The sequence below is a fragment of the Corella eumyota genome, chromosome 3, assembly GCF_963082875.1.
Source record: "Corella eumyota chromosome 3, kaCorEumy4.1, whole genome shotgun sequence".
NCBI classification, from domain to species: Eukaryota; Metazoa; Chordata; class Ascidiacea; order Phlebobranchia; family Corellidae; genus Corella; species Corella eumyota.
In genome coordinates, this window is record NC_137492.1 from 17,968,982 (window position 1) to 17,988,872 (window position 19,891).

The 19,891-nt window shown below is 31.4% G+C and overlaps 2 protein-coding genes and 1 long non-coding RNA gene across 3 annotated transcripts; 1 reads left to right on the forward strand and 2 right to left on the reverse strand.

Annotated features, from left to right (window-relative positions):
• Positions 1–1,237: 1,237 nt before the first annotated feature.
• On the forward strand, positions 1,238–8,090 carry LOC145745357 (uncharacterized). Its single transcript, XM_082563410.1, has 3 exons — positions 1,238–1,689; positions 6,389–6,927; positions 7,053–8,090. The coding sequence occupies exons 1-3, from the start codon at positions 1,279–1,281 to the stop codon at positions 7,918–7,920; spliced, it is 1,818 nt and encodes a 605-aa protein (XP_082419536.1). The 5' UTR covers positions 1,238–1,278; the 3' UTR covers positions 7,921–8,090.
• Positions 8,041–14,106, reverse strand: LOC145745358 (tetratricopeptide repeat protein 22-like). Its single transcript, XM_082563411.1, has 11 exons — positions 13,910–14,106; positions 13,669–13,789; positions 13,312–13,467; positions 12,126–12,316; positions 11,708–11,904; positions 11,204–11,352; positions 10,699–10,833; positions 10,363–10,491; positions 9,818–9,979; positions 9,080–9,189; positions 8,041–8,681 (listed from the first exon to the last, which is right to left on the reverse strand). Exons 1-11 carry the CDS (start codon positions 14,050–14,052, stop codon positions 8,420–8,422), a joined length of 1,755 nt encoding a protein of 584 aa, XP_082419537.1. The 5' UTR covers positions 14,053–14,106; the 3' UTR covers positions 8,041–8,419.
• Positions 14,107–17,325: 3,219 nt separating this feature from the next.
• LOC145746129 (uncharacterized) lies at positions 17,326–19,784 on the reverse strand. The gene is made up of 4 exons (XR_014281290.1): positions 19,644–19,784; positions 17,774–17,930; positions 17,516–17,574; positions 17,326–17,410 (listed from the first exon to the last, which is right to left on the reverse strand). It is a non-coding gene; the product is annotated as an uncharacterized LOC145746129 (long non-coding RNA).
• Positions 19,785–19,891: the final 107 nt, after the last annotated feature.

The following is a 19,891-nucleotide window of genomic DNA, read 5'->3' on the forward strand; positions in this document are numbered from 1 at the left end:
GCAAACAAAATAGATTTAAGTCGGCAAATAAGGATAAGTTAGCCTACAAAGAGACGAATTCGAATGAAGTAAATTTAGGCAAAAACTTTGCGTTTTTGTTTTGATTATTTTGTCGTCCAACGGAAAAAAAACGCGGGAACGAGGGTTGCCAAATGTTTATTATTTAAAAACGAGTATAAATTTAAAAACTAAAAAAGTTTTATTAAAAAACAAAAAACTAAGAAAATCTTATGCAAAATTTTAAAAAAGTAGTTTGGCCATTTTCTTAACCCTAAATTTTTGTAAATCTAATAACAATAAAATAGGTTTATAATTATATCTTAATAATACTAGACAGAAATATGTAAAGTTTATCATTAAATCTATTTAACAATTATTTGACTTCAAAACTAAATTCACATAACGACACTTTAAGTAATTAGTCGATAAAACAACAGACGTTCTTGTTATTTGATAACCAAATGACACCTAACATCAAATTACCTTTGCTTAATTGTTCTATTGTTTAATGCATTTACAGACAGTCTTATTGCAAAGCCCGACATGCAAAGTTGTATTGTTCTGTGTTCTAGTCAACGCCTTACGAGTCAGATTGCGTAAACAAGACACTTGTCGTGAATATAATTACGTGGGAAAGTCAAAGTTAAACCCAACATATAAGTTTGAATTTCACAAAAATTTCAAAATCAAAATCAGTGTTGGCGTTTTAAGTGATGAATGTAGAATTATACTATGACATTTATAAAGGTAATTTGGAAAAAAAATTTTAAATAAATTTGTAATAAAATGCCAAATAGTTTTTTTTTAGGAAGTTGTGACGTAAATAACATGTCTTAGCAATTCTAAAATAAAAAAATTCCCGGAAATTAAAGATCAATTTGGAAAATTTAACAAGTTGCTAAATTTAGATTATTTGGTAAATTAGGTCATTCGAAAACAGTTTTAGTTAATTAGATTATCCATGCTCTGTAGTTGTTCAATTCATAAAAAAGTTTCAAGCCATACGATCAAGCCAATCGGGGACGACCTAAAAAAGAAAAAAAGGGAACAGTTTTGACGTAACTGGTGGCCGCCTCGCTTGAATGCGTTGTCAACTAATGATTGAGCGCATTGAAAGGCACTGAGTAGTGAGAAGCAGTGGTACGGGTCGACTGAATGCTTGAAGTAGATATCTATAGCTAATGTGTGGGCATGGATAGAGTTGCTATATGTTGAATTTAACTTTATATTTAGATAAAAATTAGTAGGATATAGTAGTGTAGTTAATTGTAGGTAATAATGTTGAAAGACGATGACTGTAGAGGGGACGACGACAGTGCTATAGGCGACTCCGAGCATTATTCAGCCGAGGAAGAAAACTCGAATTCACGGCGAAAATCGTCGACTTCTGACGACGTAATTGGACTATACCAAATCGACCCCTTTGCGCATTTAAGTGCGAAAGTAGGCTCAAAAGTGCCAGAATGTTTGCGCAAAGGAGCCGAGAAAAGCGTTGAAAATTGTCGTAAGCCAAAGAACAGTAAAGACGATAATAACAACGCGAAAAATAAGCGGGTCATAACGGTTTTACCAGCATCTGCCATGCAAAGTAATATCATTACGTCACCAAAAAGAAAACAGTCAACGAGAGAGGATAAGACTGAGATGGACGCTTTAGAAACAAAACTCCAATTCCTAATCCTTGAAATGGTAGGTCGTTGTTTATTAAATAATATATAAGCGCGTCTTTATATAAGGGCTTAGACGTATTAAATATCTTCTTAAGTCTGTAGCCAATAGGATCATCATAGCTGAATAAATGAACTACTATATTATACATGCATAATATATGAACATGGTGTAGGACATGGCCCTTGCCTTTTTAACAGTTAAAAATGATTTTTATAAAATCAACAACACATTAAAAAGTGCTGGCTTTTTTAAACGAAAAATAACCTGTTATTAAATCAAAAAATTTGAGCTTAAAATGTTATTTCTAAGCGCACGTGAAGTTGTGGGCATTACATCCGCAGTAATTTAAATATTTCACGAACTTGAGCATTGCTATTAAACTTCCATAACCCGGTAGTTATCTTCTGGCAATGGTACCGTCAGTCATACAAGCGCTTCTGTATAGAAGCAGGCATTTTAGAAATGTGAGTCGTGTTTTAAACCGTTGACAACCGGCCAGGTAAAGATATCAATTGCCACGCAGTGGTATAAAGTAGCCCAGTCGTCCGTACACCTGATTTGAAATAAGTTTAAACAAAGCTGAGGTGTTTAACCGAAGCCTATACAAAACAACGCCCTCAGTAATTGTAAAGCGACGTTTTGTGTACCTTGTGTACAGTCAGATTGGGTGTAAGACCTTTAAAGTTTCAATTAAACTTTTGTGTATAAGGAAAAACAAGGTATGGCCAATTAAACGAGCGAACCGCCACTTATTTTTCCGCGAGGTTTTCTGAAGTAATTAAATGTAATTCCATTACGTAGTACATCGTAAAACTGGGAACATCTAAGAAATTACAACGTCAGTTGTTTATACACCAAACAAACTTAATTGGACTACGATTTTGTGCTTATTTTGCAGGCTTATACGATGTTATTATATTCAGGACATTTTCAGTTTAACTTCATAGTCTATTTTGCTTTGTGACTTTTTTCAAATTAATTGTTTTAAAGTCGGCTCGGCGCCGGCAACGTTAAAAATAACAATCTCCCACTGCCGTGCAAAACGATTTAAATGTAAAACAAATAAGGCCCTTGCAATTAAGGTCAAATATTTCGTGATGTCATCAGGTTAGTTTTAACACGAAGGCCCGAATTGCAGTTCGTTGTACGACAATGTAAACACACAGTTTAAATCCCTATAGTTAAACATATATGAAATAAAGGTCCATATATACTTGCAATGCGCCAATAATAAACGCCTGTTAAGCAATAAAGATTTTTCGGAATTCGTGTTATCTGTAAAATCACGTCGTCGTCGTTAAATGACGTCATCTATATATTTCAACAGTCTGTATCTGGTGATGCGAGGACGGTTTAGTTGCTTGTTTAATCAGTGTTCACTATGTGTAAAGAAGCGTATCGCGTTTTGAATTTACAAGGCCCGTTAACAAATGATATAGCGAAGCTACGAATCATCGAAAAGATGACGTCACGTTGTCTTTCACCGAGTTTTGTTTAGCAAAAAATCGCTTCCTGTTAAAAGATAAACGGCCACGAGAGATGAGAAGGGATTATCCCCCCTCTAAAATAATCATCGCCAATTTTCTCAACTGTAAAGTATATCAAATGGCTCTAGACTGTGAAAAAAACGTCTCGAATTGGATATAGCCAATTAAACGATACCCAAATAAGCTAATACCAAAAATGTATCCAATGAGAAGTTATTTGTAAAATAATAGGTCTGTTGCTCAGCCTAAAAATAACTCCTAATTTAATCGCGAATTTCTAGAATTGGGTTAAATTTAATCGAATATTTCCGGGCAATATTTAAGCAAGTTTGCATTTTTTTCGGAAGTGGTTTTTTTAATTGGAGTCAAGAGTCAATTAGAACTTAACCAGTCGTATACTGAGATTGATACTTCCTTATTTTACGTTATATCGATCCTAATTTGGCCTAAAAGTAATCAAAAGTCTAACAACATTCCGCTGTATATGCTCAATTCGGGTACCATCGATTTGGTTCTATAATTACAGTTCATTTCACGGTAATTCGATAGCAATGTCTTCTTGGTACCAATCGATTATGACGTCATAATGATTTATTGTTGCGTGGGATATTGCCATGTTTATAAAGAAATTCACTTTTAGTGGTAACGAGCTAGTTTTGTGTTCCAAATCATTTGTGCTTGTGAGTTTTTGTGAGTACAACCTTTATGTAAACAAGGAGTAAGGAAAGTTACATGTTTGGCTTAAAGTCAACGACCAAGCTGAACATACATATATATACACATAAGCATAACAAGTTTCTGTATTCCTTTTTAAATTTCTTTTTAAATCACGTTTTGGCTCAGTTCTATGCGTGGTTTAAATAACGTAAATGACGTAATGTTACAAAATTTCTATTTCTTTTTGTTAATTTCTAGCCAGTCGTTTGCCAAGGCCACCTACTTATATATCACAACGCAAGGCGTGTGGATACTTACAATTGATGTCTTTTTAGACGTCTAATGAACAGATAAAACACACCCTTTTTAAATATAGCCCTTTCTATTCGTGGGTTTAATTTAGATATTATCGCATTTTTACCAAACTTGCGTAGATATAAATTTTCAGACACAGCGTCAGAATTGATCCGCATCGTTTAGGCTGAAAGTGTGTTTATATTTCGACCATTACTGGATTTAAAATCACGTTTATTCTTTAAGAAAACAGCCTGTGTTTGATATTGATCTGTAAAACAAATAACTAGGACGCTAAGCTACCAGTCAACGCAATGACAGCTGTATGGCATGTAATAAGTCAACGACCATCGATATAAAAGAGTTATAATTAATTATGTACAATGATCTTGATTCGTAGGCCAATACATTAACCAAAAAAAACTCTAGCAAGGGCTGCTTGTTACAGTTTACATTTTTAATGAACTTACAGCACCCTTATTTAGAAATGAGATGTTATTTTGTGATAAAAAAACAAGGTTATATTTGTGTGTTTAAACCAAAGTTTTAAAGTATGTTGATTCTGCAAACCGCGTTTCAATTCGAGCTATATTTCTAAAGCACCATAATAGCCTTTTTTGGCCCTCCTATACCGTACAGTGCTGTTTTGATAAATTGTGTGGTTTTTATAAAAGTTTTTTAAGTTCAAAACATTTGCGATGTAGTTGTTTGTGATATATATAAATCAAGTACACAAACAGTGCTTCCATTTGAAATAAACCCTTTTTCTAATTAAAAATTCAATCATTTTAAAAACAAACTTTTTAAACACACAGAATAAATATTAGTAGCCTCAAAAAGTTGCACAATCTCAATTTAAATCTTTAATAAAACCCATTTATGACAAGTTTTTTGTTTGTTTGTGATGGAAGCCCTATTAGACTAATATTTGCTTAGTAGCTTGCGACCTGCCCGAGTTGATGACGTCACGTCTCTCGAAAAGTCCTTGTTGTGTTAAATGTGGAACGAAGTGTGGTAGTTCGCGCTTAAAACCCTTCACCGACCTTGACACAAAAAACGCGTGGTTCTTTAATGGAAAAATTGTATTTATCGTCGTGAAAGGGTCTTAGAACTTGTCGCGTCATCCAATACTAGTTTCTTTGTTCTTAAATGCCCGGCGATCTCGATTTGACCTTTTCCCGTTTTTTATGACCTCTTAAATCGGCGTCGACAAGACAAGATTGAACTTTTAAATGTGATTTAAAATTTGTTTTTTAAAGACGCAAATCGAGAATGAAACGCAATAAAATAAAATTTTGGTTGTAAAATCGCGCGCTCGGCTTTCTAAGGTTGTTACGTCATCTGATTAATCAACATTTCGACAATTATGACGTCACATTATTTGGTAGTCGTCATACCGAAAACGCAGTGCACGTTTTTATGCCAAAATACACGTTGGAATTACAGCCATAAAATTTTAACGCATTTCAAAAAAAGAAATTAATCAAAATAATTAAAAAAAAAAAAAAAATTACAATTACAATTAAAAAAAAAAAATTACAATTCGGGAAAATCAGTTCAGTAAAAAATGTTTTTTTTATTCGTTTCTTTCGTTGGTATTTTATTTAAATAATAACTCACATTTATAAATATTTATTAAATGTCAGTTATTTAAATATATCAAAAATGGTGTCATAGTCCAATAAAATTAATTTTATTGATTTTAATTAATTTTTATTCATAATCAAAAAATAACAAATAAAATTATAATAAGGTCTACTGTCTAGGTCTCTTGAATTGAAAGTTTTAATTAAAATTTGAATATTTGTCATTTTATTTTGTTGATTTAGTCGCGTCTTCTAAATTTGCATAAGCAAATTAATATTAAATTTTATAATTGGTTAAAATATTAAATTACCGAGAAAAAAATCAAAAAATGTCTGAAATTTGACTTTTTGGCACAGCTATATATTTACAACTAATATGTCCACATTTAACCCATTTTTTTATCGTTTTTTATTTTATAAATCTAATAATTTTAACCCATTCGATCTATAAATTAAATTTTAATTTTTTTATTTTTTATATCACCTTAAGGTGATAGGTTTTATATATTTTTTATTGGGGAAGGGTGTGCTGTTATGAAGTGTTTTAAGCTATCCGTAAATGCCGGGCTAAAGGGCGAATAGTGTGACGTTGGTGCGGCTCGAACCCGAAACCTTTCGGGTCGTAGTCCGACGCCATGACCGGTTCGCCACACTACCGGACTATTAACCAAAATTAAATTTTAAATTTTTTAGAAAAAGTTACGGGACATCGACCACGACATCTTGCGGAAGTTTGTTCGTATAAACGACAGCGTGGACGAGATGAAATGGAAAATCGAGGAAAACGAGGCCGACATGAAACGAATTCTTGAATCTGACGTCACTCTGTCGGATTCCAGAACCTTCGAGGACTTGGAGGAGAAGCCGGACGAACTCGACATGACGTATGTGCCCGTGACCGTCGCGGCTACGTCATACGCCTCTCTGACGTCAGCGAAAAGCAAATCGTCGTCTATGATTCACAATTACGCACGAGTCACGGGAATTTCCCACCCAGAGGAAGTGACGTCACCGCCAAAAATATCGGACCACAGAAAACCCAACGTCGGGAAAACCCAAACCGCCCCACCGCAAAATAACTACCCAGTTCCCGCTAAGCGGGGTGTTAATAAACAAAAGCGTTTTAACGATCCACATTCGTTTACCAACCCCACTTACTCACATGTTAATGTTGGACAACAACAGGGGGTCAATGTTAAAGATGAAACAACTGAAAATGGAAATTATTATGGGTAAGACCCTTAACTCCTTATATACCCATTACAAAAAAGGATTTCACCTAGTTAGCCCCAATTTTTTTAATTAAAAAACAAAAAAACAGGTTTTGCTAAAATTTATTATTTTTTATTTTTTTTAGGCAAAATTTAAAGAGGTCTGTATCTGCGTTTAGTGCTGTACCCCCAAAACGTGGTCCGAGGGTCACCCATGAGCCCCTCCGCACCCACAACCACCAACAGTACCAACAACAACAAATTCTACAGCAAAAATATCAACAGCAAAAACAGAAACTACAGGAACAACACGACCACGCGATGCAACAAAAACGACTTCAACAACAACAATACGAGTTTTCTCTACAACAACAAAAACAGCAACAGTACGAGTTTTCGAAGCAACAATACGAAAAACAACAACAAAAATACCAACAGCAACAGTATTCAAACAACTCGAATTACGTCAGTAGGAAATATAACGCCCGTTTGCAGCAGAACGGGAACGTTCAAGTAAAGAACTCGGCGTTTAGAACTGTAAGTCAAGAGCATTACAACAACAATCTTCACCATTCTTTTAAAGAACAACCTGATTACCAAAACCTGATTGGACTGTCACGTGTTCGTGCGCAGAACCAATCAGATCCACGCAAAGTCGCGCCTTCTCGGTCGTCCACCAGATCACTGACGTCATCATCTTCTCTTACGTCATCGACTTCTTCGTCATCTTCCTCGATCGTCTCCCCGAACCGGGTCTCGCGGAGCAACAGCTCCAGCAAGTGGTCAAAGTTGAGTTTTAACAAACTCACAAAATCGAACTCTATCCAAGAAAAAGTGACGTCACTAAACAAAAGCGACAGACGGACCAATCGGAACAATTACAACCCGCAACAAACGAACTATAATGACGTCATACCACGTGACGACCACGTGATCGCGGTCTCGTATAAGCGAACTGCAAACGACTCCGTCTACAACTGGATTCGAAATCAAGATGACGTCACATACTTATAAATTCACGCTCTGATTATTTTATTTATCTTTTTTTTCGGTTTCCCCTTTTTTGTATTACTCCGCCGCCAGTACTTCCTAGGTATTTATCCGCGCGACGAATCGATTTTTTTGATGTTTATTTTCGACAATTTATTTGTGCTCAAATAAACAAAATATCAAAAATAAAATATTTTAAATAATAAATTTTTGTGTTGATGGCATCTAGTTTCAAAGAAAATATTTTTCTTAAGTTTTTAAAATGAAAGGAAGAACAAAAATGATAAAATATAAGTGCATGTGAAATATACATCATCTGAAAGACACTAAAGGGAACTACAAATATATTTGTATGATAATACATCTCATAGAACAAAGAAAAAATGTTAAAATACTGAAAAAATCCTTGTTTTTGAATTAAATAAAAATAAATTCATAACACATACTTAGAATAAAAATATTCAGATTTTGAATTAAAAATAAAATTTCTCCAGCAGCGGGATTCGAACTCGCGACATCCACTTTACAAGTTGCTCTCCGTTTCGATACTTTCGTGTTTAAAGTGTGAAGGAAACATGGCAAAACAAAGCTTAGCTAACGCGGTCTTCCCCGACTTAATTGTCCCTTTACACAACTCCAAAAGTTCTTGTGTGTAGTTATTAGACAGTGACCTTAACTCGTACAAGATTACGTCATTATCAAACTTTTCGGTTGCCATAGTAATACAACTGTCCACATCATTGACTATGACGTCACGTTTTATGGATGACTGATCTTGATAATACCTGAAAGTAACGAAAAAAATTTTTTTTTATTTTTTTGTTTGCCTTAAAAATTATAATTGAACCGGCAGCGTGGTGTAGTGGTAAGAACACTTGCTACACCACACATGAGGTCATGGGTTCAATCCCCACTGATCTCATGCTGTAGCGCCCTTGAGTAAGGCGCTATAAACGGTATGAACTCCTGCTGAGCCAGCACTTAATCAGCAGCATAATTATCGGGCATTATAATCTATAATATCCCAAACTGCCACAGGCAACTCGAGACTAGGTCGGAGTAACTGATGTTACTCTATGTTTAAGTCACGCATTTGACTTTACCACATCGAGTATAAAGATATATACAAAAAAAAAATTTTTTTAAAAAAAGTGTTTTTTTTTTGTAATAATTCTTAACAAACCATATTAAAAGAGTTTCCATTAAACAGTGGAAAGCCGAAGTGTTTCTAGAACCTTTTCGATCCATTTCTATCGCCCTCTTAAAACATTTTAAGGCGTTTTCTTCCTCGCCCTAAAAGTTATTATTTATAGAAATTTTAGCTTTTAAAAATAAGTTTCAGTTAATTAATAGAATAAAACAATTTCCAGAAAATGTAAACAAGAAATTGACATAAACTAAAAATATTATGCTTTTAGCAATCCAAAAATAACAAAAAAATAAATGAAATATATAAAAAGCAAATGTTTAGGTATTAGTAATAGCTATTTTTTTAGGTAAAGCGATATAATATAATAATTACAGTCTATCATTAAACATTAACAGAAATCAAAGAAAAAATGGCTGCAATTGAAAACAACGGCAGCGTGGTGTAGTGGTAAGAACACTTGCTACACCACATATGAGGTCGTGGGTTCAATCCCAGCTGTTCTCATGCTGTAGCGCCCTTGAGTAAGGCGCTATAAACGGTATGAACTCCTGCTGAGCCAGCACTTAATAAGCAGCGTAATTATCGAGCAATTATAGTCTCTATAATATCCCAAACTGCCACAGGCAACTCGAGACTGGGTCGGAGTAACTGATGGTACTCAATGTTTAAATCGCGCATTCGACTTTCCCACATCGAGGATAAAGATATAAACAAATAAAAAAAAACGTATCAGATATCAATTTTAAACTGCTGCAATTTATTTAAAATTACCTTAACTCTCAAGCATTTTCCTCTCAGTAATTGCAGTTCGGGCAAGGTATCTCCGCAATCATATTCAAAACCTTTTGAAAACGAGACCATAGCTTTGTTTATGTAATCTTCATTCACGATAAATGATTCTTTGATGGCATCCACACCCATGTAATAATAGACCTACAGGAATGTGATATATTTATAGAAATTAAAATCTAGGCGTTTTTTTAATTAAAGGCTGTTTTTGTAAGTAAGTAGCATTGACGTATTAAATTTATATCGAAGTTATATTTTTGGCTTTTTTATGTAAGTTTTAGTATCACTTAAAAATCCTTAAATTTGTGAGTTTATATTTTTAAAGTTGTGTAATGCATTGCTTAAGGGCAAATATATAACGTTATAGAAGTTGAAATTCCTGGTAATTTAGATATCAAAATTCATATTTAAAAAATAAATATAAAAATAAATTTTGAAGCGTTAGCGCCTTTAGCATAAAAATAAAATACAAAAAAAACAATTTATGATTTTCTATTAATGGACTTTCTTTTATTATTTTAACTTACTTGTCCGATATCCATATATGCTCGCAAACTCGGAGAAACAGAAATAATTTTATCTAAATCATCTAATGAGGTTTCAAGTAAAGTTCGTTCAGGCATTGTGCTCGACCCCACTTTACTTCTGGCTAAATCCTGCATAAATAATAAACACAAATTGAGTTATTTATTTAATTTAATACCAATTTGATTTACTATTAATAAACTTATTAATAATCACTCATTTATCAACATATAAAAGCTTAGCTAGCTAGTTGATACAAAAAGGCTGTCCAAGCATAGGTTGGTTTGTATGAAAATATATTAAAATTTAACTATTTGCTTGTGAAAAATTGAATTTACCTTCATATATATTGACGTGTTAACCTTTGCTCTGGTGTGGTAAGGTGAAAGATTAGATTCAGGGTTGCCATCAATATCTATCGACATACTTGCTGCACCTAATGCCAATTCGTGTTTTCCCATGATTTGGAAAACCTGAATCCCAAATAAAATAACTCTATAAAATCTTAAATTAATCGCGCTAATTTTATAAATTCAAACCGGCAGCGTGGTGTAGTGGTAAGAACACTTGCTACACAACTATGAGGTCGTGGGTTCATTTCCCACTGCTCTCATGTTGCGCACTTGAGTAAGGTGCTATAAACGGTATAAACTCCTGCCGAGCCAGCACTTAAACAGCAGTATAATTACCAGCCAATTATAATCTATAATAACCCAAACTGCCAAAGGCAACTCGATGTTACCCTATGTTTAGGTCGTGCATTCGACCTTCCCACATCGCGGATAAAAATATATACAAAAAACGTGCGAAAAGATATATTTTTTATAGTTTAATTTAAAGAACCTTGGCCAATCTGTTAAGTAATGCTGGTTGTTTATCAGCAAGTTGGAGAGCTTTACTGAAGCAGTCGAGGGGCTCCAAACCGGTAAATCCACAATCGTGTATCGACATCGGAGTAGTTTCAAACGTCGCCTGACGTTCCATTAAAATACCTAAGAAATAAACGTGTTTCAAAAATGGGTGTGTTGTACTGCAGGTTAAAACGCTATAAAGAGTAATGTTTAGTAGACTAAAAACTATTAACACTTTTTAAATATGTCTTTTTTCGGACGAAAATCTCAGTTTAGCCAGGTAGTGTGGTATACCGTTCATGGCATTAAATGTAGAGCCTAAACATTTCGAGTTCGAGTCGCACCAATGCCACACTATTTGTCCTTAAATCTGGCGTTTACAGATAGCTCAAACACGTCACAACAGCACACTTTTATCCAAATTAAATAATTAATGCATTTGTATAACAAAAAGTATAACCAAAATTTGAAAAATTTCAATATACTAATAAGTTACCTAAATAACTCCATGCTAAAACTTGGTGATATGCTCTATCGGATTTCGAAATTTCTCGCAGAAAGTTCACCGTTCGGTTTATTCCTGGTAACCGGGTGTTTTCTTTGTCACGTGACCTGATCATAAGCGTGTCGAGATGAATGAAAATGGTGGCTAATACGAAGTACCATCTCCTGCGTTCTTCTAACGTTATAACACTAAAAAAAAATTATAACAAAATTACGCCAGCAGAAATAATTTTGAACAAATTTCAGGGCAAATTAAAAAACCGCTAACGCAATAGTTTATCCTCATAAAAAAGTACAATTATTAATTAATTTTAAAAACCAAATCAATTTTATACAGTTTCAATTAATAAGGATAAGTTTTTTTAAGATACTAGTAGTTCGTTACAAAATATAAAGCTTCACGAACATACCTTCCCCCAATTTGCATAGCATGATCGTATATCCTAATCGAATTAAGAAATTTTTCCTTTTTGTCGTCATAATTAAGGAGGCCTACGTCATAGGCATTTGCGTACGCGTGCTCAGCTAGACTGCACGCCATCCTGTGGTTGACTGTTTGCTCTGTAACTTCGTGCTCACCCCGCCCTAATAAATCGCGTACCTAAAAAAAAAAAATAAATTTTAAATGAAAAAAAATGTCAGATATAAATGGGGTAGTACTAAAATACGGAATGCGGAAAGTGGCGGGTGAGGGAAATACCGAGGCCGTATGTAAACGTTAACAAAAAAAAAACGCTGAATGCGGAAAAGGACGGACTTTTTATACCCTTTCCTAATCTTTCCTTGTGCTTTATATTCAATTTCGCATCATTTCTTGACCTTTAAAGTTAATCCCGCATCACCCCTCAGCCCTTTAAATAAAAACAGCAATCATCCCGCAGAAAAGTACAAAAATTCCGTTCCGTCCCGCATTCCGCGAATTTTTGTTAACGTTTACATACGGTCCCGCACTATCCCGCATACCGTACTTTAGTATTGTCCTATAAATAAACGTAGTACAGTATTCAGATCACAAAAGACACATTTTTTAATAAATTCAAAACCGGTTTTGATTTTCTCGATATGGTTGTGATTTTCAATAACTTGACAATAAAAAATTTTGAATTCGTATTTTTTTATTGAAAGTTTTAGTGCTTTATAATGTCAAGGGATTTTTGTTCATTAATTACTCGAAATTTCATCCTGTTCCGGCACTTTTCGATTAATTGAGTAGCGCGACATTGCCACCATACACAAATAGCAACCACATTTTATCATTTATTGCCTTGTACAATGCCTATAATGCTTGGCATAACTGTAGGCTTAAAACACGTGTTCACGTGGTTTTAAAATTGTGGGTATTGGAAATTGTTTTCACACAACAATTTGAGTGCATGTAATTATCACTTTGAGATTGGCTATGGTTAGATAATGAGCACGTTGCAAATCAATTAAGATTTAATAACATAAATTAAATACGTTCTTTATTTAAGATTTTTTACATATCATAATATAAAATGCACATTGTTAAAACTAAAAAATATAGAGGTCTATTTCAATATTTATTTTTTTTATTTTTATGTCAATTTTTTTTAAATTTACAATTCTACAATTTACCTGAGTATTAGCAGCATCTGCCTTATCATTTTCATTCAATTTCGCATAAACCGTGGCCAGATTCTGTAAAGCATTTACATTTTCTGAGTCTTCGATTAAAACTTCTTTAAAATGTTTGACAGATTGTTCTAACTTGTCCATGCGATATGCAATCAACTAAAAAACAAAGTAATGGTAACATTTTTATTATTTTTATCAAAATGTAGTAACAGTAATTTAACTTCTAATACGATATATTGTGTAATTTATTGGACATATAACTTTTAAGAGGCCGCTTTAATTTAACGACAAGTAAGCATGTGGTTGAAAGAGGCCTTAGCCTAAGTACACATATATTAAAGGAAGATTAATACATACGCCCAGGAGATTTAATGCAGGTATTCGATCTGGCACATCAGATTCAGAGTAATCGTTCAAAATAGCCTGATAACGAAATGTCAAGTCGCGTAAATGTACATTCCTTTTCGTATCGTCTTGCCTATAAAAAAAAACAAAGAATAACAGATAGGAAATCGAACGTTTAAAAAATGCCAATTTAAAAATTTCGCAGTAACTGGTCGAAATTATAATCATTTGCACTAAACAAATAAATACATACCCTTCTACCTTTCCCGGCCCGTTAAAGCTGTTCTTATTTCGATTTGTGACGTCATGAAATATGTCGCTGATGCAATTATTATTTATATTCAACTGTAGATGGAAATGCCCAGGCCTGTAATTTTCGTATTCAGTATATTCCATTGTGTGTAGTATTCTTAAAAATCCTAACACTTACACCTAAGTATTTTTACAGTCATGACCTTTTAGAAAAAGTAAATCCAGTTTACTGAAGCGATAAACTTTTCAACGACCTGACGTCATTTCCTGCTAGTATCATAACTCATTGAGATGATAACATTTTAAAATGTATTAGCTTTTATGTACGTACTGTCTTATTTATCATTATTCTTCATACAAATAACGTTGTAAACTTACCTGATATGCAAATACACTTAATCTTAGTTTAATTACATACTTGTCACCTTTACAATTTCTAATATCTGTTAATCATTAACCATACCGCGCTATTTCAAGTATTTACTGATAATTATAACCCAGCTAAACCAAGTTGGTCATAACAGAGAAAACCAAACTACTTTCTGGGCTAACACAACAAAGTTAAACAACTATCTTACTATCTAAAGTGCTTCTTGCCATTCTAACCCAACTTTCTTAACGCTCTGCTGACCGCATACAGTTAGCTTAGCCTGCGCAGAAAACGTGCTGAAAGAATGCAAAGCTAGCTTAACGCGCCGCGCACTTTCGTAACTCTGTGTAACTATGCACCGGAATGCCTTCAAGCAATCGGTATATCAACTGTGATGTAATAATATAAAAAGAATGTGTCGTATTTAAATCGTTTGTGGTATATTCTGTAATAAACAACAGCCGCGTTTTTAATTATATTGGTATGAATGGTTCTAGATTTTGTTTTTTTTGTGATATGTTTTATAATTTAAAATTATTTCAAATTTTTTTGATTAAAATAAAAATATTTTTACAAGTTTTATAGGATTGTTGTTCAATTAGCAATTACATTTAATAATAGGTTATGTAATAACTTTTTCTAAAAATTAAATAAAAATTCCAATATTCAATACGTTGCAGAAACACCCATAAGGTTTATATAAAAATTTCCAATACTGTATAATATACATATGACAGGAACTTTTTCAATAAAGTAATAACGGAAAAATAATTTAAAACTTTGAAATATGTTTTTTAAACACACGCCAAAAATTTTTTTGACTTCCTTTTTTAATTTGAAATATATAAATTTTATATATCTGTTGGTGTTATTTAAAGCAGTGAACTGGTATTTTTTTTATATTGTTGTTTTAAAACACAATTCAAAACTGTAAAAATTACTGTTAAATTTTTTTTAAATAATTTTCTCCCAAAATCAAATAAATTTTAGAAAAGTGTTGAATATTTTTTAAAAAATAAAAGTCAACTTCCTTCCGTATGTAAATCAGGCTTAATATTTTCATATGGAACTAAACATACTATTGGCCTTGCTTGCTTAAAACATAAGACCTAACGGAAGTTAAATATTATATAAAAAAGACCAAAAAATTGAATTGAAATAATCATCTTGAATTTGTACAACTTTAAAAACAAAAATTATCAAAGTAAGTGAACTATAATTTAATAAACAGAGACAAATGATTTAATCAGAAAAGTATAGCAGCGTGGTGTAGTGGTAAGAACACTTGCTACACCACCCATTAGGTCGTGGGTTCAATCCCCACTGATCTCATGCTGTCGCGCCCTTGAGTAAGGCGCTATAAACAATATGAACTTCTGCTTAGCCAGCACTTAATCAGCAGTAAAATTATCAGGCAATTATAATCTATATTATCCTAAACTGTCACCGGCAACTAGAGACTGGGTCGTAGTAACTGATGTTACTCTATGTTTAAGTCGCGCATTCGACTTTTCCACATCGAGGATAAAGATATATACAAAAGAATGATAAAAGAGCAGCGTTTTTTACAGTTAATACTTAATAAGTTTGCACTTTTTGAAGCATATAGCATACCATTATGCATTTTAAATAGACCATATATGATTTTTTTCTTTAAAGGTGTAGCCTAATGTTATGCATTTTAAATGGGTCTTTAAATACATTATCTTATTTTTACAGATGAACAAACTTATAGTTGGTCTTATGTGCTTGGCTTTCATTGTGTCTTGTATCGAGGCCGGTCCTGATATCGTAGATCGAAGAAGGAAAGAAACGCGAAGAGGTGATGTAGAAAGAGAACGGTATGCAGACAGCCAACGATTTTATGAATACGGTAAATTAATAAAAAAATGAATTTTATTAATCTAATTGGACATAAATTTAAAAATATAAAATTAATAAAACGTAGTTACATTTTCTACTAAAACATTGCAAATTTTGTAAATTACTTCTAAATTTTTTTTTTGTTTTGAACAGAACAAGACATTTTGGAAGATCTACTAAGAGCGATGCAATAAAACTGAATCACAGAAAAATAATAAAATGTAAGCAAATGTTTAACATTTCAAAAATTTTTATATTTTTATATTAAAAACTTTAAAACATATTAATTTATAAATTCTGTAAAAAAATTATTATATTTTTTAGGAAACTGCGAAAGCTGAAATTTTTAATATTTTAGATTTATACAGAAATAAAAAAAAGATTACTATTTTTTTTGTGTTGTGTAACGATTAAGATTAGAAAGTTTTAATAAAATAGTAAAAGTAGTAATAAAAATTTAAATAAACTTAAGAAAATTAAGTTTCAGAAACCTTCGGGCATTACACATAGTTTAATATTTATAAAAATAAGGTTTTCAAAAAATCAAACATATCAGGATCTTTTTAAGGATTTATGCAAAATAAAAAATAGGATTTAAATAATAGTAGACTCACTAATATATCACAACTATAGAAAGGTGTTGGTATCTAAAAATAAACCACCATCAAATAGCAACAAAGTTTTATAATGCCATAGGGATAACCATAAGGTTGGAATTTTTATTTAAACTTCAATATTTAATTATATTTAATACGTTTTAAAAAGCCCAAGGATATGAAAATTTCCAATACTGTATAATATATATATATATAAAAGAGAATTTTGCAATGGAGTTATAATATAAGAAATAGTCGTATTTTAAACACAGGTCAAACATTTTTGTATTAATTCATCTATCTCAAATTTAATATATTTTATACATTTTTTGGGTTTAAGTTAACTAAGTAAATTTATTTTTTTTATATATTGTTGTTTTTTAAATCCCAATTTTATAATTTTAATTGTTTATTATTGTAAAATAATCGTTGTCTAAAATCAAATAAATTTTCACAAAAGTGTTTAAATCAAAACTTAAGACTAACCCCCAAATTCAATAGATTTAAAATATATAGCATTATGTAGAAAATTATTTATTTAAAAATCTACTCTGCTATTTATACTAATTCTAAACAAGACACAAAATATATTTTACAGTTCTTTATTTATTTATTTTTCCGTTTTAAACAAATTAAAATTAAATATTTGAGTTTCGTGGTTGATTGTTGGTATCTAAAAATAAAAATTGCATAACAAAATTTTAAAAATATTATTTTTTTTAAATGTTAACATTTAAATACAAAACCAAAAATTTTAGGTTTAGATTTTTTAACTTACTTTGTTGGTGTTTCAAGTTTATTCCATTTCTCCAAAGATGTCATCCAGAAGATCCAATTCTGTTTAATTTAAAAGGAAAAAATTTGTATATTTTATTACAATTACTCTTATCTTCTTATTAATATATTCACACTTGAACAGATTTATAAAATGCATTTTAAATACAGGCTTTAAAAAGGTTGCCATTAAAAATAATACTTAAGAACGTTACATTAAAAAAATATGTTATTTTTCAACAAATTTAAAAACGAAAATTACGGTATTGGTTGTATCGTTGGAAATCGGGAGGAACTCGTCGTCGTTCCTCGGTGTTTCTTCGCTCCTCCTTCCTTCTTCTATCGACGATCGCACTTGCCTCACTTATAAGACAAGACATAAGAGCCAAACACATAAGAGCAATAACAAGCTTGTTCATCTAAAAATAAATAAAACTGATATTTCGAATTCTATTTTAAATACAAAATAGTCACATTATATACTTTTACAGATTAATGCTGACTTAAAACGTTACAAAGGTTGATAACAACTTAGATTTTGCCTTTAATTCTTACCTTTAACGTTAATGTATTTGTAGTTGTACAAATGCAATATAAATTAAACTTTTTTCGTTAGGTATTTATATAGATTTTTATTTACGGAAAAACCACAAAGTTTTCGTAATTGGATACCCAATCGTATGGTCAAGCATCATATGCTAATATAGAAACTGATTTAACCTGGAAAATATTTAGGTAAACTTACAAATTTGTTATGGTAAAAGGCTGGAATTTTTGACAAATATGGCTAATTTTAAAAATTTATTATAAGCAAATTTTTTGGGCAAAATTTTTTTTTGAAAAAGTTTCCAAATACTTTTATGACTAGCATGCGTTGCCTGCCCCATGAAATATGTTGTTTTAAAGTGGTTGTGATACGGAAATGAGAAACTCTATAAATACTTAACGAAAAAAGTTTAATTTATATTGCATTTGTACAATTACGAATACACTACCTATAAAGGTAAGAATTAAAAGCAAAATTTAAGTTGTTATCAACCTTTGTAACGTTCTAAGTTAGCATTCATCTGCAAAAGTATATTGTGGGACTATAGGCTTTAAAATAGTAATAAAGTTTTATGTTTGTTTTAGATGAACAAGCTTGTTATTGCTCTAATGTGTTTGGCTCTTATGTCTTGTCTTATAAGTGAGACAAGTGCGATCGTCGATAGAAGAAGGAAGGAGGAGCGAAGAAACACCGAGGAACGACGACGAGTTCCTCCTGATTTCCAACGATACAACCAATACCGTAATTTTCGTTTTAAATTTGTTAAAAAAATAAAAAAAATACTTTTTAAATGTAACATACTTAAGTATGATTTTAAAATAGCAGCCTTTTGATGTCTGTATTCAAATTTGCACTTAAATTTGTACAAGTTTAAACAAGAGTAATTGTAATGATATAACAAATATCTTTTTTTTAAATAAACAGAATTAGATCTTCTGGATGACATCTTTGGAGAAATGGAATAAACTTAAAACACCAACAAAGTAAGTTTAAAAAAATAAACCTAATTATTTATTTAATTTTAACATTTTACAAATTAAAATTTTGTTAAATTTTGATTTGCAATTTCTATTTTTAGATATCAGGAATTAACCACAAACCTCAAATATTTAATTTTAATTTTTAAAATGGAAAAATAAAAAAAGAATTGTAAAATATATTTTGTGTTTGGTTTAGAATAAAAATAAATGGCAGAAATTTATTTAAATCTATTATTTGTATAAAATATAATATTTAAATTAATCAAAACTTAACAAAAAATAATTCAAAAAAACTTATTTAAAACATTTCAAAAAAGTTTACATAAAATTTAACCTAAAAAATGCAATCAAAAACTTTTTAAATTAACTTTTTAAAAATACTAAAACCAGTTATGATTAATGTCATACCAACAAAACTAAGTTAATATTATTAACGATTTTTGCTTAAATTAAACTTTTTTTCATACAAGTATATATTGTATTTAAAAAAAATATTAAAAATATACAATGCATATATTATACAAAACGGAACCCACTTTTTTAAAATAAATATAGTAATAAAAGCAATTAAATGTAAAAATATTTATAAAAACAATGTAACTAACCTTCAAAATGCAGAAAACTTCTTTTAAATCTTTTTATAAGGTCAATGTATTACCAATATTTAACCAACATTTTAATACAAATCTATTTACAATGCCACAAATATTCGAAATCGTATGACTCTTTTATAAATATACTTATCTTCAATATGTTTATTAAGTGAGGTATTAATTTAAAGTGTGTAGGGCTAAGCTTTTTCGTGTGGGTTGACCTTTTTTATCAAAACACAATCAGAATGTTATGCTACGCC

Excerpts from the sequence above, each read along its gene's own strand:
- LOC145745358 (XM_082563411.1), bottom strand. The coding sequence starts at position 14,052 with ATGGAATATACTGAATACGAAAATTACAGGCCTGGGCATTTCCATCTA. Across the intron at positions 9,980-10,362 it reads CATATATGGATATCGGACAA|GTCTATTATTACATGGGTGT; the intron begins GTAAGTTAAAAT and ends ACATTCCTGTAG. Across the intron at positions 8,682-9,079 it reads ATGGAAACTCTTTTAATATG|GTATTATCAAGATCAGTCAT; the intron begins GTTTGTTAAGAA and ends CGTTACTTTCAG.
- LOC145745357 (XM_082563410.1), top strand. The coding sequence starts at position 1,279 with ATGTTGAAAGACGATGACTGTAGAGGGGACGACGACAGTGCTATAGGC. Across the intron at positions 1,690-6,388 it reads AATTCCTAATCCTTGAAATG|AAAAAGTTACGGGACATCGA; the intron begins GTAGGTCGTTGT and ends TAAATTTTTTAG. Across the intron at positions 6,928-7,052 it reads GAAAATGGAAATTATTATGG|GCAAAATTTAAAGAGGTCTG; the intron begins GTAAGACCCTTA and ends TATTTTTTTTAG.